This window comes from Enhydra lutris, unplaced genomic scaffold (genome assembly GCF_002288905.1).
Source record: "Enhydra lutris kenyoni isolate GAN:26980312 unplaced genomic scaffold, ASM228890v2 scaffoldscaffold21, whole genome shotgun sequence".
NCBI lineage: Eukaryota > Metazoa > Chordata > Mammalia > Carnivora > Mustelidae > Enhydra > Enhydra lutris.
The window spans coordinates 35,726,685-35,753,724 of record NW_019154105.1 but is presented as its reverse complement, the minus strand read 5'-3'; the positions used below and the strand labels follow the sequence as shown (position 1 = coordinate 35,753,724).

Below are 27,040 nucleotides of genomic sequence, written 5' to 3'. Positions count from 1 at the left end.
GGGACAGAAAGGGACTCTCAGAGATGGAACAAAAGCTACATAGAGTGACAGAAAGTAAATTTTGTGTATTTCTTTTTTTAATTTTTTGGGAAGATTTTATTTATTTATTTGGCAGAGACACAGTGAGAGAGGGAACACAAGCAGGGGGAGTGGGAGAGAGAGAAGCAGGCTCCTTGCTCAGCAGGGAGCCCGATGTGGGGCTGAATCCCAGGAGCCTGTGATCATGACCTGAGGAGAAGGCAGACACCCAACGACTGAGCCACGCGGGTGTCCTAGTGTTTGCGTAATTCTTCTTTATTCTTTTCTTAAAACTTCAGAATGAAACTGTCAGGGAAAGAGGAATGTGATACTAGAGGGTATATGTTAACTAGTACCAGCAGCCCTTGTGGATAAAGACAAAATGATATAGATATTCTGGAAAACAGCAAAAACTCTTCTAACAGTGGTCATTTTCCTGAGAATTTAAAGGGTATTATAAATCCTATTTTATACTCAAGAATATACAGATAAGTTAAATAATGTGCTCAGAATACACAATGCTAATGTAAAAGCCAGAAATTACTGTGAAACATCCATCAAAGAAAATAAACTAAAAAACATGAATAGCAGAAATTTTTTCTTCTAGAATAGAGTTCTATTAGTTATTCTGTGGTCCATTTCTTAAAATATCCTCAGAATAACCGCCCCCCTCCAAACCCACCAAAAAGTATCATTACCGTGCTCTTCCCAGTGCAACCGCGGTCCTCATCTCTACTTCGCGAGTTGCTAAAATCAGGAGTGCTGACTGGCTGCACTGCAGGGCCGTGGTATTCATCCTGGGATATTTTGGTTACAAACATCTGTTTTACATATACTTTTTGGATTTGGAAACTCTTAAGATATTTATGGTCTGACAAATAGTAGGAATTCATGTTATTTGCAATTTTTTCAAACTCAAGCTCAATTTCTGTTTTCTCAGACCAAAACACCACTTTGATTGTTCTTTCTCGAGGTCATTTGTTGAGCAGTACTCAGTTTGTACTGGCTCCTCCTACAAACAATGGAATGTACTGAAAGAACACTACTGAGGACCTGTAAGATCTAGACTCTACCTGTAGCTCAGCTACTATCACCAGCTGAAACCTTAAAATTCACTGTCTTTATTTGTAAAATGAGGTAAACTTGTAAAATGAAAATCATTTCTTTTTTTAAAAGATTTTATTAATTTGAGAGAGCGAGAGCGAGTGAGCGAGCATGTGTAAGCGAGGAGAGGTGCAGAAGGAGAGAGAGAATCTCAAGCAGACTCCGTACTGAGCACTGAGCCCCATGCAGGACTCGATCTCACGACTCTGAGATCATGACCTGGGCCAAAATCAAGAGTTGGACGTTTAACCCACTGAGCCACCCTAGTGCCCTTAAAGCAACTATTTCTAAGGTTTTTTCTAAATATTTCATTCTATGATCCAATTACATTAGTAGATACCCTGCAGGACACAGTACTCTAGAACTAGAATACTAAATGCCAAAGACATAAATGCAACCTTTTAACTGTTTTCAGCAAATCACCCTGCTCAGAAGGGCAAAAGCAGAGGCAGTCTGAGCACTTGGCATCTCCTTATCCCTAGGCCGAAGAGAAGAGTCCACTGTTCTCTTCCCTAAATTAGCTTCCCCTCATCTCTTCCTAATCCTTATTTTTTTTTTTAAATCCACTTAGAGACCTAATATTTCAAGAATGAATAAAAAATACCTATTCCATGCTCTTAGACCACTTTGTATATACATCTATTATAGTCCTCATCTCTTTATACACAAATAATTATTGCACTCTAATTCTTTCTAGAACAAAGTTAGACATAAATATCTGAAATAATTTTCTTTTCTCTTACTCAGCTCTGTAAGCCTGGTCCCAAACACAGTAGTTATAACATATGTAATACGACAGAAATATAATTTATTTAAATCCTAAAGGGCAGTGCAGGGCCAGGCATTATGATATATATATACACAGATACACCCACAAAATTTTCTAATCATCTTATGAGTTTTTTAATGTTTATAGATGAGAAAAATGATTCTACAAAATACTGAAGAACTTACTAAAGGTCACACTGGTAGTTAATGGTACAGCTGAAATTCAAACACAGAAAAATGCTGAATAAATGAATGGATGAAGTTTTCCTTCCTGATATTTTCAATGAATACTGGTTTTCTATAAAATAAAGAATCCAGGAATAGAATGAAGAAAAAAGCCTAAAAGGAATTACCTTATCTATAAATGCATATATGGCAATGTAACTGCTGCTAATTTCTTGACAAGGGTTATTTCCATGCTAATACGTGAGTGAAGAAAATGCATACACACATAAGCATTTAGAAAATTCTATTTACTTAACAAATGTCTACTAAATACAAAGCATACTGTCCTGCTCAATTCCTAGGACCAACCTCCCTGGCTTAGTTCTCTAGTGTTTTTCCTGGAATTTGGCTAAACAGTGGTAAGAGAGCTAAGCTAACCACAGATACACTTCCGGATAATTTTGAGTTCACAATATTGTTAAATTAACACAAATAATTTATGTAAAGCAGATTTTAAAAAAATATAAATTTCAACAAAGCAAAGCTAAAAGAACACGTGCAGAAGTATAATTTACTAACCACACAAACATCTGCCTGTTTGCATGAACAGGTTGGGCTGATTAATAACTCCAGCTGAGATCGCAATTTTTCATCATCACCAAGAACCTGGTTAAATTTCTTTACAAAATCTTGTGCTTTCCCAGGGTCAGGCAAATTCTCTGTAAAATTGAAAGAGAATCAGTATTATAAAAGAAAAACTACCAAACTAAAAGCAAGCTCTTTTAAAAATTATGCTGAGTTATCAAAAAATAATCAGCCTCCCTCGTTCTTAGAAATTAAGATGATTACTTTCTCTTACTTAGTATTAAATTGATAGTCCCATTATGTAAATTATTTGTCTGTTTTGATGTTTATTATACATATATACGGAATGAATAAACAAACTCACTTGCTATGGTCATCAGCTTTCCAAACATGGCAGAACAGTTAGCCTCTGACTGAAATTTAAAACAGAAACAAAAGAAGTCATATGTGCTACCAAATTTCTGTAAGAAAATCCAATTACACATTTTTAAAGAAAAACAAACAAACAAAACTAAACCAAAACAAAAAAACATCACAAACCAGTCGCCAGAAAATCTATACCTTAAGTTGATAACAAAGAACTGTGGAGTGGCAACAACTATTAAGTTAGGACAAAGAGAAGGAAAGGTGATGTCATAAAGAGGTTTTAAATATTAAAAAGGAGTACATAACTTCCACAAGGAAAACATCTTGCCAGAATACTGACCTGAAGATAATGGAAATAATTATCATCAAAATTACTGTGAAACTATACATCAAAGAAAATTAACTAAAAATGTTAAGAGTAGAAAAAAATTTCTTCCTATTCTGAATAGTTCTATTAACTATTCTGTGGCCTATTACTAAAATAACCTCAGAATATCCTCTGCCTTCCTAAAAGTAATTTTGTACAGTCCAACACAATAATAAAGTATTACTTTATTACTAAATTTGTATGACATTGGAATAATTTGGATCAGAAATTGGTAAACTATGGTCCCATGAACCATCTGTTATTGTTAAAGTTTTGCAGAAACACAGTCACAGTCGTTCATTTACATATTGTCTATGACTGCTTTTGTGATTTTGGAAACAGAGTTGAGCAGTTTAACAGAGACTTTATGGCTGGTAAAGCCTAAATTTTTGTAATCTGATCATTTATAAAAAAATTTTGCCAACCCTTGCTTTAGCATCAATAGACTCTTGAAGGGTCTCTGTCTATAAGTCCCTAGTTAAGAACACCCATTCTAGTAGCAAACACATTTAGAAATATATTAAGAAATTATTCACATTTCTTTCTCCCATCTTCCAGACGACGCTGGGCAGAATTTTTTTGTTAATTTGACTTTGCCATATTTATATAATTGGTACCTAATTTGATATTGACTCTACAATGAAGGACCCAAAATCATGGAGTAAAAAAAAAAGCAAATCATGGTTTCTCATAAAATTTTATCTTAATGTTTAATTCTAATTATTTGAAAATGGATGAACCATATATAAATTCTTAGTATCTAAAATGATAAACTAGAAATTACCATTTATTTGTTCATGCTAGAAAATAAGATTTTGTTATATTCATTTACAGTGAAAATACAGCTTGGAAAACTAGAGAAATTATGTGTAACCAAAATTTGGAAAACACTCAATGATAGTTTTTACTTGCTTCATTATATGTAACTACACAAAAACTGAACAATGACCATAACAAACTATTAATTTAAACAAATCATGAACCTACTGTAGGTTGCTTGTGCAAATCCAACAGTTCTCGTACATGACTTCTAAGCATGTTCTGACACTTCCACATTTCATTGAGAGCTCTGTTAATAAATATGAAAAAATATGTAATATAACAATCTGGTAATTATTCAACTTTACTATTTTTCTTGCTGTATAGGACAGATACACCATGCTTCTCCATCTATTTAAAAATTTTAAGCAGCAGCACCAGCATTTATTTACGGGACTAAGACAGGTAGGTTTAAAATAGTAAATAAAAGGCTTCTTATGAAAGAAAGTATTTAAGAAGTTTTAGGACGATGAATAGGACCTTTCTAGGTAAATGGGGACTGAAAGACTTTATTATTTTTTTTTTAAAGATTTTATTTGTTTGAGAGAAAGAGAATGCTTTAGTGGGAGGTTGTGGGAGGGGCAAAGCGAGAGGGAGAAGCATACTCCCCACTGAGCAGGGAGCCAGACATGGGGCTTGAACCTAGTACCCCGAGATCATGATCTGAGCCAAAGAGTGACACTTAACCAACTGAGTCACCCAGGTGCCCTGGACTGAAAGACATTCTAAGCAGAGGAAACTAGAATGTTCTAGTACAAAAAAAGATAAAATGTCATCAAAATGCCTGGGATAGGTAACAAAATTTTTTTTACAGATTTGGGACAGAGAGTGCGAATGAAGTATCACCAGAAAGCGGGAACATACTGCAGAAAAGGATCAGATCATAAAGGCATTTTCATGGTAGGCTAAGAGGTATGAATGAAGGGCTGCAGAAATGAACTTCCCAGAAATGATGCAGATTCAAGGCATCAAATTTAACTTGAGTATTTATTATTCTAGACTTCCTTCTCTCCATGAAAGCAATTTTTCTTCTCTCACAAACCCAGTTCATAATTCCAGGTGCCCAGAGGGATCTCTGAGATATTAGTCTATGTTGGAGTATTATTTGCCAATATTTTGAAAATATAGAGAGATCAAAACCTTAGGCCAGGGATTTACTACCTAGGATGAGCATCAGGAACCACCTGCAAATTTTTAAAATGGCCAATGTCCCCTAATATAATACACTAGGGACCCAACATAAGTTACCTCTGTAGAATTTCTGCTGAAAATGCATAAGCCCAATCTAATAATGAGGAAACACTGGATGAACCCAAATTGAGGGGATATTTTACAAAATTGGACTGGACCATGCAATACTCTTTCCCAATCATCAAAGTTATAAAAGATAAAGAAAGGCTAAGGAATGGCTCCAAATTAAGATAACCAGAGACATGACAATGAAATATACGATCTGTAATCCTAGAATGGAAAATAAAAAACCTCATAAAACACATTACTGGAATAACTAAGGAAACTTAAATATACATTAGACAATGATATTTTATCAATGTTAAATCTCTTGATTTTGGTAAAAGTACTCTTGGTCATATAAGAGAATATCTTGCTCCTAGGGAATATACACTGAAATATTTAGGGGTAAATGGATCCAGTGTCTACAATTTACTCTCAAATGGTTCAGAAAAAAATATTTATGTAGAGAGAAAGAAAAAGTATGTGCAAATGGCAAATGATAAAGCAAATGACGAATCTGGATAAAAGGCACATCATAGGGCGCCTGGGTGGCTCAGTGGGTTAGGCCTCTGCCTTCAGCTCAGGTCATGATCTCAGGGTCCTGGGATCGAGCCCCGCATCGGGCTCTCTGCTCTGCAGGGAGCCTGCTTCCTCCTCTCTCTCTCTCTCTGCTTGCCTCTCTGCCTACTTGTGATTTCTCTCTGTCAAAAAAATAAATAAAATCTTAAAAAAAAAAAAGCACATCATAACACTTTCTATTATTCCCGCAACTTTTCTATAAGCTTGAAATTATATGAAAGTTAAAAGACAAATACATAAAATACAATATACACATATTATAATAACACACACACACACACACGAGCTGAGGTTCTTTTCAGAATAATCGGAATTCTTAGTGACAGGACATGTTTACTTTTTAAAAAGCTTTATTACAACGGAGTGACCACACATTCTAGTTAGCCTGGGACAGTTAACGTTTATGCCAACTGCCGGATCAAAAATATTAATAGCGCCTTTCAGTTTAAAAAATATCCCAGTTCAGACAAACAATCATATGGTCATTCTACACAGGGGTGATCTGAACATACTTTCCTGATTAAGAAGCAGGATTTAGTTCTTAGGATTTGTACTGTAAAGCTCCAAGAGTGTAATTTAGATCCCTTTCAACAGGTAGACAAAAGTCCTTTTGACAAGGGGATTTCTTTGAATCTCTGAAACTGTGTTACTGACTCAGTTGCCAAATATGTCTACACATACTGGAATTTTTGCTTTTAATTTCTCTGAACTTCTAAAGATTTTTTGTATAAACATTATCTAAGGTTCTTTTTTCCCTTGAGACCATGTGTGAGTGCAAGGGGTGGGTTGGGTGGGGGCAGAGGGAGAGAATCTTAATCAAGCTCTGTGCCCAGCCCAGGAAAATAAGCCAGAATCGAGTCAGACCCTTAAATGACTAAACCACCCAGGCGCCCCGAAATTCTTGATTCAACTAGAAGAAGCAACAATCCCATCAACAATTAGATAAGGTAAAGTAATTTTTACAAAATCTTTAACTCCAAACAATCATTTAAAAAGTAACTTACTTGACAGCATTTGGATCCAAACTAGCATATAAATAATATAAGCATTTCATTCTCTCTTCTGTTTCCAAGTTGTGGGGGACAAGATACTGAGCAAAGATTTTCTCTACCAATAGTCTATAAAACAAAAAATCCCAATAACAATTATTCTATTTTTTTTTTATTTTTAGAAGCAACAGCCTTTTTATATTCTAACCACCTCATGCAAAGATACCAGATCTATGTGTGTAAATACAGTGGAAAAGATTAGTAGGTGACCAGTTCCTTTCCTTGGAGTACGGTTTTTATTTGATTGTTGGTGGTTCTTATTTTTTGTTTTTGGAGTACTCTCTATGCCCAATGTGGGGCTTGAACTCATGAAATCAAGAGTTGCATGCTCTACTGACTGAGACAGGCAGGCACCCTGGGTATAGTTATTTTAAAATTTAGAGCTATGGTTGCTATTGTGGCTTCACTTTTTGTCAGTATGGAACATTTGTTCTAAAAGGGTTTATATGTTATTCCTAAATACAGGGTGCGAGGCTGTGCCTGCTATTCTTCATCACTCCTGAGCTACAGAAAATTACTTAGCAGTCACGGACAGCTAATTCTCAAAAAAAAAAGAAAGAAAGAAAGAAAGAAAGAAAAACCCCAAAACCAAACCAAAACAACCCAACACTCCCCCGCCCCATACACATTAATTTCCTCCAATTACAATCCAACTCCTTTCCCATGAGGTCATCTAAAATCAGGGGGATCTTCCTTCATATTACCACTTCCCGAAAATTTAGCTTTTCCTGTGTGTATCTGATCTCTCTTCTCTCCACAGTCTAAATTCCTTAATGATACTGGAATAACCATCTTGCTAAGCTTATATTTATTAACTAGAACCACAAGAATAAGACAATACTAGAAATCTTCATTAATCAATAAAATACACAGCCAGTGATGCAGAAGTTATCAGTCTAATTCTATCAAACACTGCAAAGCACTTTGCAAAAACCAAAATCATTACTACAACCCAATATAGAATTACAAGTAATATTCAGAAAATGAAACAATGTAAGTCCCTAACACGAGGAAAGAAATTTTGTAACAAGTATGGGGATGCATGTTAATTTGACATACTGTGGTGATCTCTTCCCAATATATACAAATACAGAATCATTGTTATATACCTATAATCGTTATGTGTCGATTGTTCCTCAATTAAAAAAACATCATAGCACTGCCTCTATTGATACCTATTGTGTTGCAAAAAAGTAAAAATAGTAACTAGCAGTTATTGAATAGTCTCATATTGACAGGCTTGGGCTAGGGAGCTTTATGTTTTTTTATTTAATCCACATGACCATCTTGTATGGAAAGCTTTATTACTTTTTAGATAAAACAAGGTGCACAGAAGTCAGCTGTGTAAAGCAGACGTCTAATAAGGTGAAGAATGAATATCTGGTCTCTGATCTGACCCCAAAGCCCATACCCACTTCACTAATTATGCTACTTGACAATTTGTACCAGTCTTATTTAAACACAGAATGTATAAATATGCAGAAAGTGATTTCCAAATTTAGAAACAATTAAAAAATTAAGAAGTATATTATATGTCAAAAAAATCAAAAGCACTTTTATAGTCAACCATTCTACCAATATGCCAGACTTACTTGTCATCGATGCTATTCTGATAATAAATATGCAAAAGTTTGTCCTTTATCCAGCTGACTTTCTCTGCAGCTTCCTTTCCTGCTTCACCATGAAGACAGTATTTCTTATAAAGCTGAGCCAGACCCATCATAGCTTCTTTTCTTACTCGCCACTAAAAAGTATAAAGTTTATTGAATGAGCAAGATATCAAACTTTAGTATACAAATCTGCAAAAACTGGCATTTCTTCACTAGGTTTTACAATCAGACTTATATGTACGTAAACTGGCATAATACTTATTCTCCTAAGAAGCAACAAATTGCTTTACCAGTAATTTTGAATATTCCTATTCATAAATCAGACTATTTAAAAAATTGTCTAATGCAAATACTACTAAATCACCTACCAATTTATTTCCCTCACAGCTAAGCAATCAGTAGTACATGATTTGCACATGATTTCATTAGATTCTGTCTAAAAAATATGCCCAAGTTTTAAAACTGATGAAAACGTAAAAGAAAATGTGATTTACCCTGCAACCAAAAGCCCTATCATCTGTAATGTTTTATCCTAATTACATCCCTTTTGATATTAACTCAGAATAAAAATAAAATTTAGTATCAGGATCCTAAATTACAAAGTTGGAAAGCACCTTAGTGATCATTTTAAGTGAACTTCTTTACTTTATAGATTAAAAGGGCAAATGATTTACCTAGCCACATACTAGTTAGTGGAAGAAGACTCTTTGGGACTTCTAGAGACTGGAACAGTTTGCTAGGAGGAAAGAAAGGTGGCAGGAAGAAGGTCGATAAAAAAAGGAGACTATAAAAACCATTGGTTTTTGGTTAGAACCATGACAGTGAGATGTAATTAAAAAAAAAACAAAAAACAACTAGAAAAGATATTTGTCTCAATAACAAATCAGAGCATATGATCTTTGGTTTATTTACATTAATATTTCTTTACAATCTTTTATATAATTTCTTCATTTTTAGGATATTTAGATGGAATGAAACTTTGTTCCCATATAACAGGTAACTGATGCCTTTGACATTTCACACATGAAACCAAATAATGTAAGCAGTGAAATCTAAGAATTAGTCCTGTCCCCACATTTTATAGAGGAGAAAACAAATTTCAGAAAGGCTATACACAAGGTCATCTAATTTACTGCACCAAAATTGGGGTCCTAAAAAAATATCTAGTAGATGCTATTATGACCATATCACACAGCCTCAGGAAGATTCATTTATTCAACTCTTTCAGAAACTATAAACAAACATTAGCAGAAGCAGGAGTGAAATGTTTCTAAAACGAAGAAATAATACAAATGGTAATACCTTCAATCAAGTGTGTGTATGGAGGTGGCGGCGGGAAAGTTACTAGCTAACCAACAGGTAGAGCTTCATTTCATTTAAATAAAAGCCAAGAGGAAAAACTTGTTCAAAGTTGTAATTACTGATACAGCTGAACATGTTAAACAGCGCCTGCCTGACATACTTGCCTCCTCTACCAAAATAGTTAGAAAGAACCTAAAGAATACCTTTGCTGTATTTTATAACCAAGAAATATAGTTTTACTCTGAAACTACTGCTAAAGGACACTGGTTTTACGAGGACGGTGTGTTTTCAACTATGCCCCAAATAAAACAGCACACTGCAAAGGTAACTTGTGTTCAAGTTGTTAATACGATGCCTGATCAGCCTGCCCTGCATGTCTGTCTCTGGCTTACAGCTGACACTATTCATTAGCAACAGGTTTTGTTGTTCTTAGTACTAGTCTTCCTTAACAAATCATGTTTTTAACTGTAACCACAGAGAGGAAGTCACACAAAAAAGTATCTGAACATATGACTGTCACTTCAGCCCTTAGCATGGCATAGCGATACAGAAATATCACTTTCATATAAAGTATGATATATTTTTAGCCCAATGAATGATAGATCCAGCTAAGTTTATGTGACACGGTCACTTTTGAAAATGGTAACTGTAAGAAAAACAACATAGGTGATCACTCACTATTCTACTGAAACTCATAACTGAAAAGTTAAATTAAAACTTTAGAAATAATTTCTTTGTCTTTAGTAAACATTTTAAGTATAATAAATTACAAAAGAATAAAATTCCTCAGATTTTACCCGTTTATCCAGTGTTCTTTCTCTTACAAAGCCAAGGAGTTGATCATTTACTAAGGCAAGGTCTCTTTTGGCAGCTGTTATTATAGTAACAATGACATCATGACGAATAGCCTCTTCGGGATCATGTGACCTAACTTTCAAATACTCTGTAATAAGAGAAAAAAACTAAAGCTAAATGTTAGCTATGATACTTGTCATGTTCAGAATGACAGAAAAGACTAACGCTTTAGGCTTCTATCCATACTGAAACAATGTTTGTAAAAAGTGGCATGAATTAAAATAATTTTATTTCTGATATGGCAATACCCTACATAATCACAAAATAAAATACACCACACTATTTCTTACTGGAGTCACATCTTAATAAATAATGTATTTTACCTCAACTATTGTGGAAAAGTCAAATCACAATGAAATATCTGATTTATATATTCAGAACTTAAGTTACAATACAAATTAAGAGAAGAAAAAGAAAAATAGTAAAAATGCTTACAACAAGTTTGCTGACAGGTATATTTCTGTACATTACACAATATAAAATACATAGTAACTAGAATTCTATGACCTCTAAAAAAGATTCTTAAATAATTACAGTACAAACAAAACCAAAACAAAAAATGATTCTTCTCTTTTGATAAAATCATTTATTTGCGAATACCAAACAAGCAAGTTCAAATGCTCCATGTTCAAGTTAAGAATGGGAAATTCTAGTCTACTCCAGGAGATAATCACTTTCCGGGTTATTATTAGATCATGTTTCTAAATTTAATTATCATATAGGTATAATGATTTGTGCCCAAACCCAATGTCTACTTCCTCAAACTATGATTTCCAAAAAATCCTGAAGGATTACAATATGAAGATTTCAAGAGTAATTTTATTATATAAATATAAAAATCACTTATCAGCCCAGGACTGATAAAAAACTGAAGTAGAGGCAGAGTTAAAACCTCTTCAGATACTAAATTTAAGGTCAAAGGTCACATCTAAAATATATTTGTGTGATTACTCTCGTATTTATAATAAATCAGTCAGCTTACCTGTGAGATCCTTCGCTAAATCTGGGTGATTCATTAAACAGTGACTGGCAAATTTCACACTTTCTAATCTCACGGGAACGTGAATGTCATTAAATCTACATGGAAAAGGTTGTTAAAGATTAGTTGTAAGGCAAAATAATTATTTTCAAATAAATAATTATTTTCATATCTACATAAGTGCCTATAAACAACAGTTACCAATAAAAAAGTGTGTTATTTTATAATAACAGTATGTTCTGAAGGAAGAATATAAAAAAATACATATTTTCACAAAAACATTTTTGAAAACACAATGTTTACCATGCTAAAACAAAAGTATAAATACATCCCCCAACCCAAAATACATACTTTGTAGAGCCCCAAATTTAAGAGCCTAGTTATAACACAAAACAAAAAATAAAAATTTAAAACCTACAAAATGTACTTGAAAAACGTTAAAAGGGGAAAATACTGGACGAAGAGGTAGAAAACAAATCATATGAGAGGCAGGTCTAGAAGTTCAAAGGAAAGTTCATAAATGTATGTGTCATAACTGCCTTACAACAAAGAAGTTTCATATGCTGGGATGAACTTGTATTAAAGTACTCTTGCAAAGGTTGAGTATATTGTAAAAATGCAATAAATATGAAACACCACATGTAGATCCCAGCCTGTACATAATAAAAGTAAACTTAGCAACTCTCAAATTTAAAATTATGGGCAATTTAAAAACAATTGTTAATTATAAAAATCTGTTTTTAAAAAGCAAAACTATTTTTAAAGTAATCTCATAAGATAACCAATTAAAGTTATATAATAAATGCCTTTTTAAAAAAAGATTTTTTTTATTTATTTGAGAGAGAGAGAAAAAGAGAGAGAGCACAAGCAGGGGAGAGGCAAAAGCAGACTCGCTGCTGAGCAGGGAGCACTATGCCCCAGGATCCCAGAACCATGACCTGAGCCAAAGGCAGATGCTTAACTGACTGAGCCACCCAGGTGCCCCAATAAATGTCTTTTTTTTTTTTTTAAGGTTTTATTTATTTATTTGACAGACAGAGATCACAAGTAGGCAGAGAGGCAGGCAGAGAGAGAGAAAGGAGGAAGCAGGCTCCCTGCTGAGCAGAGAGCCCGATGTGGGGCTCGATCCCAGGACTCTGGGATCATGACCTGAGCCGAAGGCAGAGGCTTTAACCACTGAGCCACCCAGGTGCCCCTAAATGTCTTAATAAATAAAGCTTACTTTCTTCTTACTTTCCTAAGTAAAGACTAAAATTACAATAATTTTAGGATTTATAAATTTTCTTTTTTTTAAAACTTTTTTTTTTTTAAAAAGATTTTATTTATTTATTTGACAGAGAGAGAGAACACAAGTAGGCAGAGAAGCAGGCTCCCCCTTGAGCAGAGAGCCCAATGTGGAGCTCGATCCCAGGGCCCTGAGATCATGACCTGAGCCGAAGGCAGAGGCCCAACCACTGAGCCACCCAGGCACCCCAGGATTTATAAATTTTCTAAATGCCAGAGAAAAATGAAAACATTACCATTTATGATCAACTAAATTATAAAGTATCAAAACACTTATTGCTAAATAATTAAGGAAAATAATACAGTAAAACAGATACACTGGTAATACTTCTCCGTTTTAATGAATTCAATGAATGAATGCTTCATATGTAGAAATATGAAGGAGACTGATTATTAGAAATAGCAGTGAATATAAAATTATGAATATAAGAAGTTTCTTACACTTGATTTAGTTTTTATAAGTAATTGTTTTGCTATAAACATCGAGGCAATCACAAGGACAGAATCACTCCTCTTGTTTACTGACAAGTATAGTTGTTTCATTCCCTCTATTTTAAGTTGTCATAAAATCAAGTTTAATTATTCAAAATAGCCAGCATTTACAGACCTTCAAAATGGCCTGTTCTAAGTAAATTAAGATGGTCAGTGTCAGAGATTTCTCAAATATCAAAATATAACTGGCAAATCTAACTTGGGATCATTATAATGAATTTAAGAAAATTTCTAAGCCCACCTTCTGAATCAGCTGAATTAAACAATGATGAATCTTAAATATTTTCCAGAATACTAAGAGGAAAAACAGACTTTTCATGGTCTGAAGCAAGAAACATGTAAATGGAATGCAAGAGGGAATCTGATAAATATCAAAGATATTTTTCAACGTTATCATCAAGTTGAATAGATCCTAATAATTCTGAGTTCTCGAGAAGGAACATTAAAAATTATCTGAACCAAGAGCAATGTCATTTTCAATTTCAAAATTGTACTATAATACCAAATTAGTTCATAACATACATCATTCAATTAGATAAGCTACAGACCTAAACAATAAACACTAGTAAACGAATACATTGTTGGACAGAAAAATGGCATGGACTGGATCATTATGTCTTCAGTCTCATGATTTAAAAATCTTAAGATGGAACATTCTCAGATATTGCCTATCTATTTATTCTAATGACATTATTGTAGCACAGAAAGATTAAAAAGTGTTATGTGGTAAATAATAAGCATTCTTCATAAAAAATCTGATGTGTAATTTGTTCTCTAAGAAAGAGCAACAGATACTTAAAAAACAAACAAACAAACAAACAAACAAACAAAAAACCCACCACATATCAATTAAAGTTTTGGTACGTGTGGTTTTAATCAAATGGACCATACTGACTGGCCTCCAAAACATACAAGTCAGAATCCATAGAATTATATGTTCTCTTACCGTCCAAGAAAACACTGCCAAAGAGGACGATTCTGTGTTGCCAAATCAGAATCTTTAGAACCAAATAATTTAGCTAAAAGTCGAACAACAGCTAATCGCTCTTCTCCATCATTGCTCTAAGGAAAACGAAAAAATAAATAAAGCCAAAGTTTATTCATCAGATTATAGAAAACAACATGAATCATTCCCGAGAAACTACAGTTTCCTATTTCCACTTACAACGATGAGAACTTTAAAATATCATATGCTCTCATTTACTATGTGGAAATGGATGTGATTCCATGTCACATCATCTAGTTCTTTGTTCTTATTTTACACCCCCTCCAAATGCTAATTTATGCCTACTTCACTGCTTATTTGCAATCTACACAGACACTGTAGAAATACTAAGATAATCATTCAATTCTAACATTCCCTAAAGAGTCTTGGAAAAAATTCTGTGAAAGGCAAAGCTGCAAATAATTCCCACCCTGGTAAGTTTTCTTTTCTTTCTTTCTCTTTTTTTTAAGTAGGCTCCACACCCACTGTGGAGCCCAGTGTGGGGCCTGAACTCACAGCCCTGAGATCAAGAGTGCTTAACAGGCTAAGCCACCCGGGAGGCCCCCATCCTACTAAGTTTTCTTATAAGAAATCTTTCTGCCATTTGAACTCCAACATAAACTCCTATCAATTAAGGTTTTGATATACGACATTTTAATCAAGGATCCCCTAGGGACACCAGGGTAGCTCAGTCAACCAGGATTCTGCCTTTGGCTCGGGTCATGGTCTCAGGTTCCTGGGTTCCAGCCCCACATCAGGCTTCCCGCTCCCCTTCTCGCTCTCTCTCTGTCCTCCCCCAGCACTTGCTCTGGCTCCCTCACTCTTGCTCTATCTCAAATAAATACATAAAATCTTGAAAACAAACAAACAAAACAAAAACGGAGATCCCCTAAGTTACTAGAGAATATAACACTGAAGAATGTCGTGATTCAGGAAAACTCACTTTTATTTTTTAAAAGATTTTATTTATTTATTTGACAGAGGGAGACAGTGAGAGAAGGAACATAAGCGGGGGGGGGGGGGGGGGGTGGAGAGGGAGAAGCAGGCTCCCATGGAACAGGGACCCAGACACGGCGGGAGCCAGACACGGCGCTCGATTCAAGAACCCTGGGATCATGACCTGAGCCAAAGGCAGACACTTAACAGCTGAGCCACCCAGGCACCCCAGGAAAACTCATTTTAATAGAATAACAAGAATATTAAGAAGATCTAAAAGGTCAGCAAAACAGAACATTATAAAAAAATCAAAACTTAGTTTGAAATTTTTTTTTTGATAAAGACCTCCAATTTTCTTATCCTGAATCAATATATGCTATGAATTGTTTCAGTTTCCCTAGTGATGTCACATCTTACTATAAATTAAGTTATTCTGAAACCATGTGATAGGTAAAACTTTAAAAATCACATATTGACTAGGAAAATAAAGGCAGTAGCAAAAAGCAATTGCTAATTTTCTCAACCATTCATATACAATGTGTGTCTCCAGTAATACCAGAAATCCAATAAAAAAATACTCATGGAAAAAGCAGGTTAAAAAAACAAAGAACATGGGATATGGTCTTTGTTATGAATAGTTTACCTTTCAGGAAAAGGGGTTTTGTGGGTAAAACAGGCACCCTTATCAAAGAGGTAAAAATGAAAATGGTATCAAGCTTTAACATTTGTAATTAAAAAAATTGTTTTCTATGACAAAGTTTTTCTCAAGCAATGTGACCACAATGCAGATTAGGACCTTTTAGTAAATCCAATCAACTAACCAACACGACTTATTTTTTTGAAGAAAAATCAGTCTACCGACTAAACGTCAAAAACTAAATTAAGTGGAAGTTTTATCCTACTTGTTTGTGACTTCAGTGACTTAGTGATTATTTCAAACGATGTGACATTTTATATTTATATTTTTAACTACTGAAACTGAGTGACAACTTGCCCTCCTACCTTATAAAAATTTAAAATACATTCCTTGAGTGAGGCTGGAATATGATTATAGTAATGGTAAATTGATTTTGGTGCAAAAACCATTCGGTGTCTCTGAGGTGGTGTCTCAGTCCACACACAGAAACCTAGAAATCTAGTTCTTAATTCTGTCCCCCCATCTATCACGGCAATCTTATTTAAGGATTGAAGAGGTGTGACTTTTCATATTCACACTCTATGTAGAGATTGACAGAAAATATTTTAATGCCTTACACCTAGAAATAATTTGGTAGGGAAACATCTTTAGGCTGTTAAAATAAACTCAATATTAAAAAGTGAAACAAAACCTTGTTCTCCATTTAATATTTTTCAAGTAACAGATTTTCTTAGAAGCTTGGTACAATGTCCTTCTATACTATAAGCGATAAATATTTATAATAAAGACAATATGGACAATTCTTTATTTTTTTTTGAGGGGGAGGAGGGGGAGAGGGGAGAGAGAATCTTAAACAGGCTCCATGTCCAGTGCTTTTGGGTGGAGTGGGTGGTAGAGAGGGTGAAAAGCAGACTCCCCACTAAGTGCGGAGCCCAATGGGGCTTTATCTCACAGCCCTGAGATCATAACCTGAGCAGAATGCTTAACACCAAGTGAGTCATGCAGGCGCCCCCAACATGGACAATTCGTAACCATCATGTATACATATTGAAAAGAGTCTGAAAACTGGAGTTCTAACAAGTCTGTTTTAGCTGTGCAACTAGGCAAAATTATTTCATCTTAAATTTTTCATCTCAAAACTCAAAACTATAATGTTGGTTCTAACTATACCACAGTTTAAGGATCAAATAAGATATTAGATATAAAAAACCTTTCACAAAGTTGAAAATATTGAGCAAATGTAAGCTGTTATCTCACAAAGTTCAACTGGAACAAGGTATCGAGTGTCAAGTTTTTCATATTTTTTGAGGAGTTACAAATCCCTTGTTTACTTGGCTATAAAAAATAAGATATGCCCCAAGTCATACAGAAAAATTTTTGTCCTTGATCTATACTATGGAAGGTTCATATAGTTATAATCAAGATCCTTTGAGCAGTCAGTTTGAAATCTTTTGATGTTCAAAAATGTATCTACCTAATAATAAATACTATTTAATAACTATGTATTACAAGGGATAATACCATTTTTCAAATCTATTATTATGTCACTCTGTTAATCAGATATTTAACAACTAGGAGAGTTATAATTTTCCCATGTAACTCTATTATACCTAGATGAGACTGTTTTACTGAAATGATTAAAAATGTATACCTTAACTAACTGTAAGAAGATAAACTAAACTCACATTTTATTCTTTTATAAGAGAAAAACAATATTTATATCTTTTACAGTTACATATAAATTTTTCTCTTAAAGCTTAAAAAACTTAAAACTTATAGTCAGTCCTACCTTTAGTTTGAATTCAAGCTGCGGCATGACAGATAATAACAAATGAGGATCTATTGCAAAAAGTTCCTGAATCAGATCAAATACATGTTCTGACAAATCACTTACTGATGATCTTCCCAGCACCAGGACTTGATTGAAAAACTAAAGGAGATATTAAACAAAAATAAAATATCTATTTCACTTAAACACTTGGACAGACTTTTTTTAATAAACCTGTCTAAAAAAGATATAATTAGGCATTACATATACAACTGAAGGGGATGAAACATATTTCAGTTACTAATATATGACAGAATAGTCACTAAAACAGAATAAACCTCTAAATGTCTAATTATGAATGTAATAGGGAAAAAGGAATTCAGTTGTTAGCTTTTTTCCAAATTAAGATGGTATTTCTAGGAATCTTCCATAAAAACAAAACAACTTTGATAGTTTATGTAATTCACTATAAAAAATTTTATAGATAAATTTCCTTATAATAGAAAAATTTTAAAGTCTCAATCTTTTTGCCTTTTACTTAAGTCTGACTAATTTTGCCATGAGTTTAGTAATAAAGAGTACTTAAAGGTGGGGGCTGAATTCTTATTTTTTTAAATGCCCAAAGTCAAAAAGATTTTGACTGAAAGTATCAAGAGAAAAAAAGTGATGATACCAAAGCTAACTGGTAATTTAAAAGAATGCTAGGAAGAAACAAAGAGAATATCAAAAGCACAAATTAAAAGACACCTAACATTCCCTGCCAATACACATACATACGTAGGAAAAAAAATATTAAATTTAAAAATGCTAGAGGCAGCTGCACATAACTGATGTAGCCTGTATATTTGGTAGTATCATCAAACAATATATTTCCTTTGAAAACCAACACATGTTAAAAATTCAAAAATATTAAAAAATACTCATACTTACTATGCACACCTTGGAAAGATAAAAAAATAGTTTTAAAAAATACACATATACAAAAATGATCATGCATAGAACACTAATTCTGGAAGGATATACTAAAGTCTATTGGTAATGGTTATTTCTGAAAACTGAGATTAGGGTATCCAGAGTTGAAGAGAGACACTTTCCACGATATATTCTTTTGTGAAAAGAAACTTTTCTTTTACCATGTTTAAATATTAGTTTAGTAATATAAATAATACTAATAATTCATACCATTAATATGCTCTCACCTGGGTTTTTATATGTGGAAAATAATTCAACAACAGATAAATGCTATACTCAAGAAAATAGCTATTAAAGGAAAACACTGAAATAATCTAAATGCAAAATAATAAGGAAACGGTTAGTTAAATTATGGATATATGTCAATTCAGAGAAATATTTATGGTCATTTATATTAAAAAGAAATAATTTCAAAATAGAGAAAAAATCATAAATACAGACAATTCAAAATTTTACACAGAGTATGTGAAAAAATAGACATGAATGTGAGCAAATGTGCAAACAATGGAATGAACTGCTATATTAGGAAGAATTAAAAATTATTTTTTACTGTAGACTTATTTTTTTTAAGTTAAAAAAACTTCAATAAAGAAAAAAGTATTTTTATTAATATACAACAGCTATTTAAGAGAGAAACAAAAGAGTTCAGAGGAATGACCTAGAAAAATAAAGGTAAAGAAGGAAGGAGAAAGCGAAAGAGATCAGCATACTCAGGAGATAAAAAGTTAAATATAAAGGCAGCAAAAGAGGGGGGGGAGTTGTGGACAAGTTTTTATAAGATATCCTCTTACGCCATTTAAAAATAATGTCAAAGCTTACACAGTTATATTGGATTTGGTCACATCTGGATATATCAGTTCTTTTATGTATTTGTTTTAAATAGATGAAACCGTTTATAGGCTAAACAGAACTATATGTGAAAGGTCTCATTAATTAATACAATGGATTAAGAATTATACAATTATGGAATAAATATAAACAGAAATACATACATTGGCAATGCATGCCTCAATAGTTTGGACTGTCCTTTTCAGTAAGACTTTTGCAAGGTCAAAGGACTGTTTATTTAAGTTCTGGAACACAATAAAAATACGCAAAGTTACAAATGAATTTGTGAATTTATGAGAAAGAACCATGATAACATTATAATTTTCAAATTGCCAAACTATAAAGCAAAAAATATCACTGAACCCCATTCAAGGTTTTACCTAATATTCTCTAGTCAAGTGGTCTTAAATGCAGAAGTTGCAAATAGCACTGTAAATAAAAAACTAAAATATATTAGACAGCCAAAGTCAAACTCTTTTTTTTGTTTAGTTTTATTAAACTGAAAATGGACCTAAGGCTTTTTGGGTTTGTTAACCAATCTGACCTGCCAATTATACCCCTGTATTCCAAATAAATACACCAACCTCCCACCCACCCAACCCCCATGTAACCCACCATCCTAAGTACTTCATTGTTTTATCAATGTGTGATCTAAGAATAGTACACCTGGAAAGTGTTCCAGGAAAAACACTTGGTCACTTAAGATAGTTTTGAAACACGAATTACTGTGTTTGCCCCTCAAGATTACCAGTGCACTATAACAAATTAAAGGGTCTGAGAAAGGCCACAGAAAAGACATATTCAATTTTTAAAAACATATTTGGAAATGGATTCCTTATTTTAAAGAGTACCTATCAGCATCTCTATACTTTGAAGTTTTGGACTAAACAGATTCATTCACCATCATCTTATACCTCTCCCAAAAAAGAGGCTGGGAAACCCTATACTCTAGGTGAGTAATCAGCAAAATTTTTATGCAAAGAGCCAGATGGAAATATTAGGCTTTTTGAGTCATACAGTTATTGCTGCAACTACACAATTCTGCTGTTGAGTGTGAAACAGCCACAGACAAAATGAAAATGAATGAGCATAGCTGTACTCAAAAAAAATTTTTACATAAATGGGTAATGAACTAGATTTGTTCTACAAGACATAGCTTCTTGACCCTTGCTCAAGATTTTATTCCACTGAAAAAAAGGTAAAAAATTAACTCAAAATTAAGGTAACCTTTCTATTTCCTAAAACAGTATATGTATTTCCTAATCATAAAAATATTAACGAGAATATAAACACCAAATATGCTATCTATTCCTCTGTTTTCCCCTCTTCAATTTGTCTGACATGTCCCCCCCCCACCATTACTCTCAAAATTTTGGCAAATTACAGATTCATTTGAATTAATAAAATGCAAATTAATATTTGGAAGAAGAAAAACTTCTAATTAATTGCATTATTAGATAAATGCATTATTAGATACACTGTTCATCTAACATCCGATAATAGGTCACTGAACCATTAGAAGAAAAGAGAGGGAGGGTAAATATCAAAAATACGGTACAACTGAATCCAGCCCTGTGGTGGAGCTTGTGGAAAGCTAAGTACTTCAGGTCCTTAGGAAGAAGTTAACAGAGAAAAACAGAAAAAACAAACAGGGAGAAATATACAGCTATGAATCATCTCTTTCCGCTTAACATTAAACCATATAGTTCCTGCTTCTGCCCAAATCTTTTTCTGAAAATGCCCAAGAAAAATGGATTCTGAGAAGAAATACAATTCCTATGTCCCACATCTGTGTTACAAAGAAGGAACTACATTTTCCTTCCCAAAAAATCCTACAACAAACAAACAAAAAAAACCCAAAACAAAAAACAAACACCTAACCAAGACAGTACTTTCTAATTCCCACATTACAGGTAAGTGAATGTGAAAGATTTTTGTATTCCAGAAAACAGGAAGCACTTTACTGAATGAAAATCTTCTATAATATATGTTAATCAATAAATCTCCTAAAAACAATAGCTCTAAGACTGATGAGTGTTACACTATTTTATTGGGGCTAGAAAATGATAGTGGGAATAATTACGTGAAATTGCAAACGGTGGAAAACAATTATGTTTTATATGTGTAGTAGTATCTTTAAATATAACCCTTAATATCTTCATATTATACAGACCTTATGTGCAGGAATGAGGTTAATAAGAATGGAGTCCAATAATTCTTGAGTAACTCCATCACCCTCCATGATGATAGAACTCATCAAGTCTAGCATGTGCATTTGTACCTTCTTATTGTGGCTATTGCTTAAAGAAAAAAAAAAAATCAGGCTTGAAAATTATACTTCCTAGTTTAAAACAACTATCTCAGATAAAAGAATTGTTACTTGAAGAAAGCATACTAATTAATGGCACATAAATTTTGACTGTTCTATTTACTTTCTCGCTCTGCTAACTATAACAACAGCTGTAAGGTATTGTTGTAAAGTAGTTTACAAAATCAAAGACTTTTAAAATGAATTAAGTCACCACACAATTAGGAGTCAAAGAGTGGGTTAAATCAACCAAACAAAAACATCAACTTCAAAGAAAGGACATCTTGCTTATATGTCCCCAGATTTTAAAAGGTGATAAAATTTTAATTAAGAAAACAAAAAAAAGTACAAGATAATGATAATAGACAGTTCTTCAGCCTTTTACATATTAATACATTTTCCAAAATGAAACTATAAACATCAAAAAAAACCTTAGCCAATACAAGTAATTTTAGCTATAATATCTTTGTCACTAGAGATTTTAGTTTACCAATACTGAAAATCAAAAGTCTGATATAAAATTTTTATCAGAATTTATGACTAGAAGTTTCTGAAAATGTCATTTAGGTATCTCACAAAGAATTTCAAAAGAATGAGTAGTCAACAAGGTATAAAGCCTAGAATCAGATTTAGTCCTACTTTCTAAGCCATGCCAGTGAAGAATCAACTGTAGGCCTCCTCAATAAATACGTCTCTACTGCTGATCCAGTACTTAACCTAAGAAGACTGGCTATAAAACTGCTAAAAACGAGTAGAACATCTAGGCTTCTCTCCTTTGACTACATCTTAACTAAAGACTTGAAATATCCATTTTCACATTTATCAGATATATATGTAAAGATAAATCAAGAGAAATGATACAATTTAGTGATACTACAGATACAGGGATACAGAAAGTTTAAATCAAGGCAAAATTCTAACATCATTTATGTATCTCTTACTTTTTAAAAAATTAACCTGAAATAATGTATAAGAGACCTGTTGAACACTTGATGGTAAAATGCAAGATGAAAATTTCTGAAGCTGGTGGAAAAATTCTCACATTAGATACACTGTTCCCTACAACTTTTAGAAAGATACCCCTATAGCATACCCTCTTTCAAATATCCTGTTTACTAAAGGCCAAGATCATGAAGGATCAACTATATGTTAGGGGGAGTGTGTGCAAGGGTGAAAAAATAGAAATATTCAGACTGATGCAAAAAAACTGAAGAGAGTATTTAACTCTCAGACCCAAATATACTTACGGATAGGAAAGAATTAGAGTGAAGAGAAACAAAACAGCTTAAAATGATTTCCACAGGTTCTAGTCAAGATTCAATAATTGGGTAAGACTTATCCTCCTACCTCAAACTAACTAAAAGACTGAACAAAATATATGAAATGACAGTTTTCAGACACTGCACATCATGCACATGTTGCTGAGAGAGGAAAACATTTTCCAGGCCGCAGTAAGGGAAGGGAAGATACTGACAGAGCCTAGTGGTTTTTCTAAGTCTGGAAAGACTAGAGTTTGCAGGGCAGAATATCAGAGGGGGGAGACCTATTCAGAGAGCAGGTCTGTAAAGGTATCCCTGAGTCTTCAAGTGCTTGCTTACTAATCAGCACATGTATGTGAAGAAATGACTTGAGTCTGGGAAAGGAACCACCTGAAAGGAGCAGAGGGAATAATCCCTGGAATTTACAAAGGTCTTAGAATAGAACATGTTCCAACCAAATTGGAAAATCTCACAATTCACAGGGTATCTTGTAATCAGAATGGTAAACCCACATATCCAAGCTCAACGAGCCCCAAGCACAAGAAAAAGAAAACTCCACCATGGTACATCATAATCAAATTGTTTAAAACCAGTAATGAAGAGAAAATCTTAAAAGCAGGTAGAGAAAAAAGATACATTGTGTACTGAGGAACAAAGATTAAAAATGACAAAAACTTTTCATTAGAAACAATGAAAACCAGAAAATGGAGCAACATCTTTAAAAGTACTAAAAGAGAAAAAACAAACAAACAAAAAAAGCAAAAGAAAAAAGCCTATCAACCTAGAATTTTTACCATGAAAATAACTTTCAAAAATGAAAGTGAAATAAAGACATTTTCAGACATACAAAACCAAAAGAAATCTATCAGCACAGACCAGAACTATAGAAATGTTAAAGAAAGTCCTTCAGACTGAAGAAAAACAATACCACATAGAAATCTGCATTGACACAAAGAAATGAAGAACACCAGACAAATGGTAAATGTGTCAGTAAATACAAAATAATGAGCTCCTCTTTCAAATGGCAAGTCTTTTAAAATTTATTTGTTTGAGAGAGCACGAGCAGGGGAAGGGGCAGGAGAGGGAGAGAATCTTTAAGCAGACTCCCTGCTGAGCAGGGAACACATGGCTCAGTTCCAGGATCTCAAGATCATGACCTAAGCCAAAATCAGGAGCTGGCCAATCAACCGACTGAGCCACGTTGGCGCCCCCAAAAGCCAAGTCTTTTATTTACTCCTAGCTCACTATGAATTAATTAATTAGGTCAACAACAAACTTACATCTTTAGGTTCAGGAAATAAAAATATTAATGGATCAAAGAAAGGGTGTGTGTATGTACAAGTAATTGTGAGAGGAAAGTATAATGGCAGAGTGGGAAGTGGACTAAGTTGACAGTAAAGGTCAACAAGGGGGCAGAATGATGACAATTTCAAGAGTTTTAGAATTTTGTTGGCAATTTTAATTTTAAAAGAAAAAGTTGCAAAAATGTGACAGGATACAAAAAATGGCCACAAATTGTTCTATCTCTATATTCATATGGCTTTAAAATTCTGTTCCTCCACGAAGATATGGAGTCTATCTAACAAACCTCTGAATCTAGGCTTGACTATGTACCTTCCTTGGCCAATGAAACATAAGTAAACATGAAGTGGGCAGAGGTTTAAAAAGTGCTTGTGAGGTAAAGCACGCTCTTTCTTGCTATTTTTGAAACCCACTCAGCATTTGAAGAGGCCTGGGCTAGCCAGCTGGATGATGAAAATGTGAGAGAGAGAGAGACACATGACCTAGTTGTCCTATTACCTCAGCCAACTGCCAGATGTCCTGTCAACAGACTGCAAATAGAGGAGTGAGCCCAGCACAGACAAAAAGAACTGCCAAACAGAATTAGGAGTCAAATACAATGGAGTCTATTTTAAGCCAGCAAGTTTGGGGTTGTTTTGTTATGCAGCAAAAGCTAACTAACACAAAAGGTAAAGTTTATACAGTTTATCATTTTTTTCATGCCTTCATTTAGTTCCAAAGGAAGCTTTTTCTCATGCAGTCTCTTTATAAGTTTCCATTTCTACACCAGTTCAATCCAGTTCCTTCCTATATATGCCAGGTTAAATTCTATTCCTACCATTCCAGGGAAAGAGAAAGCATGATAGCATAGTGTCCATAAAAAAAAATCTACAGAAAACTCCAGAAATGTGCTATCCAATATGGATGCCATTAGCCAATAGCCACATGGCCACTGAAAACTTGTAATATGGACAGAGCCACAAGTTGAAATAATAATGCTTTTGTGGATGCCTGGGTGGCTCAGTCAGTTAATTGTTGGACTCTTGATTTTAGCTCAGGTCATGATCTCAGGGTCATGAGACTGAACCCCACATCAGGCTCCGAGCTCAGTGGGGAGTCTGCTTGAGAGTCTCTCTCCCCCTCTGCCCTTCTCCCTGCTCACATATGTTTGCCCATGCTCTCTCTCTTTAAAATAAAGAAACCTTAAAAAAAAAATTAATGCTTTTGGATACTGTAGAATAAAGTATATTATTGAAATAAATCTAATTTGTTTCTTTTTAACCTTTCTTAACATGGTTACTAGAAAATTTAAAATTTATATGAAAACATTATGTTTGCATATAGTGCAATGCTGTAGAACATATCTCATGATGATGCTTGGTTTACTATACCAAAAAACAACAACAAAAAAAACCCAAAAAACCCCCAAACAAACAAACAAACACAGAATAAAACACAACAAAACACTGAACTGAAATCAGAGTTTAGGCTCTCCTGTTCAGTGATTTGTCTTTGGGCAAGCCACCACACTCCCCTTCCCTATGCATTAATTTCCCTATTTCTCTAAAGAAGGAGCAATGCTTAAGGTTTTTTCCTCACTTGAAAATGAGAAGTCAGTGTGCTTAACCACTGAGGTACTGATTTTCAGCACTCACTAATGCTATTTACAATACTTATAATTTCCACTTCATAATTTAATATTTCATTACATTTATCACATACATCACATTTATGAGTCAACCAATAAAACTGATACCTAACTAAAATAGTGGTATAAAAGCAAAAGCAGCTTTCAGACAACAGGTTTGGTTATTTTCCTCTTCATGTCAAGTCTTCTAAGGGAAACATTTCATTATAAATCTAAAAGATCACAGTCACAGGCAAAGTACACAATACTTCAAAATGCACAGCAAGGAAAGAGACAAACAGAAATGCTTAAAAAATAACTTACTTGATCACTGAGAAGAGAGTCCTAAAAAGCTGAATAAAAATTTCATTGCAATCTTCCAATTCGAAGCAGATGTTGTATGATTTAACCCAAGCTAAGTTCTTAAATAAATAAATAAATAAATAAATAAATAAATAAATATTTACACTTGCACAGAATAGCTACACAAAAGCAAATTCAATACTACAATTTATAGAATTATAAATCTCTATTAAAGCTTACAAAACTATATAAAATTAAAGTTGTTAAAGTTATCATATACTGTGACCTTTAAAGAGACATATATCTGTTGGCATTAACTTACTCTAGTGGAAAAATACTAAATTGCTAGAGATTAGTAGATATATATATATATACACACACACACACTAAATATAAGCAAGTGGAAATTAATTCAACTTAATCCCTCTTCAGATTAGAACGAATAAAAACAGAAAGATGAAAATAGAGTTTCAAGTAATAGGTTTTCCAGTGGAATGTACTTTATCTTAAAAAAGACATTTTATTAAGTGGGATTTGTATAAAACAAAAAATTCATCCTGC

At 33.6% G+C, this 27,040-nt stretch overlaps 1 protein-coding gene across 4 annotated transcripts in view; it reads right to left on the bottom strand.

Moving 5' to 3' along the window:
• Positions 1-27,040, bottom strand: part of LOC111148923 (PDS5 cohesin associated factor A) — a 140,079-nt gene that overhangs the window by 59,365 nt on the left and 53,674 nt on the right. For 2 of the 4 annotated variants that reach the window (XM_022505714.1, XM_022505715.1), the window contains exons 5-17: positions 26,501-26,598; positions 21,875-22,001; positions 19,866-19,946; positions 17,923-18,063; positions 14,522-14,637; positions 11,803-11,897; positions 10,763-10,908; positions 8,646-8,797; positions 7,009-7,122; positions 4,361-4,442; positions 3,005-3,053; positions 2,635-2,774; positions 717-815 (exon numbers count right to left, since the gene is read on the bottom strand). In XM_022505714.1, the coding sequence (XP_022361422.1) occupies positions 717-815; positions 2,635-2,774; positions 3,005-3,053; positions 4,361-4,442; positions 7,009-7,122; positions 8,646-8,797; positions 10,763-10,908; positions 11,803-11,897; positions 14,522-14,637; positions 17,923-18,063; positions 19,866-19,946; positions 21,875-22,001; positions 26,501-26,598 (1,440 nt within the window). The remainder of the gene's footprint in view (positions 1-716; positions 816-2,634; positions 2,775-3,004; positions 3,054-4,360; positions 4,443-7,008; positions 7,123-8,645; positions 8,798-10,762; positions 10,909-11,802; positions 11,898-14,521; positions 14,638-17,922; positions 18,064-19,865; positions 19,947-21,874; positions 22,002-26,500; positions 26,599-27,040) is intronic. The other 2 variants (XM_022505717.1, XM_022505716.1) reach the window with 1 other exon arrangement.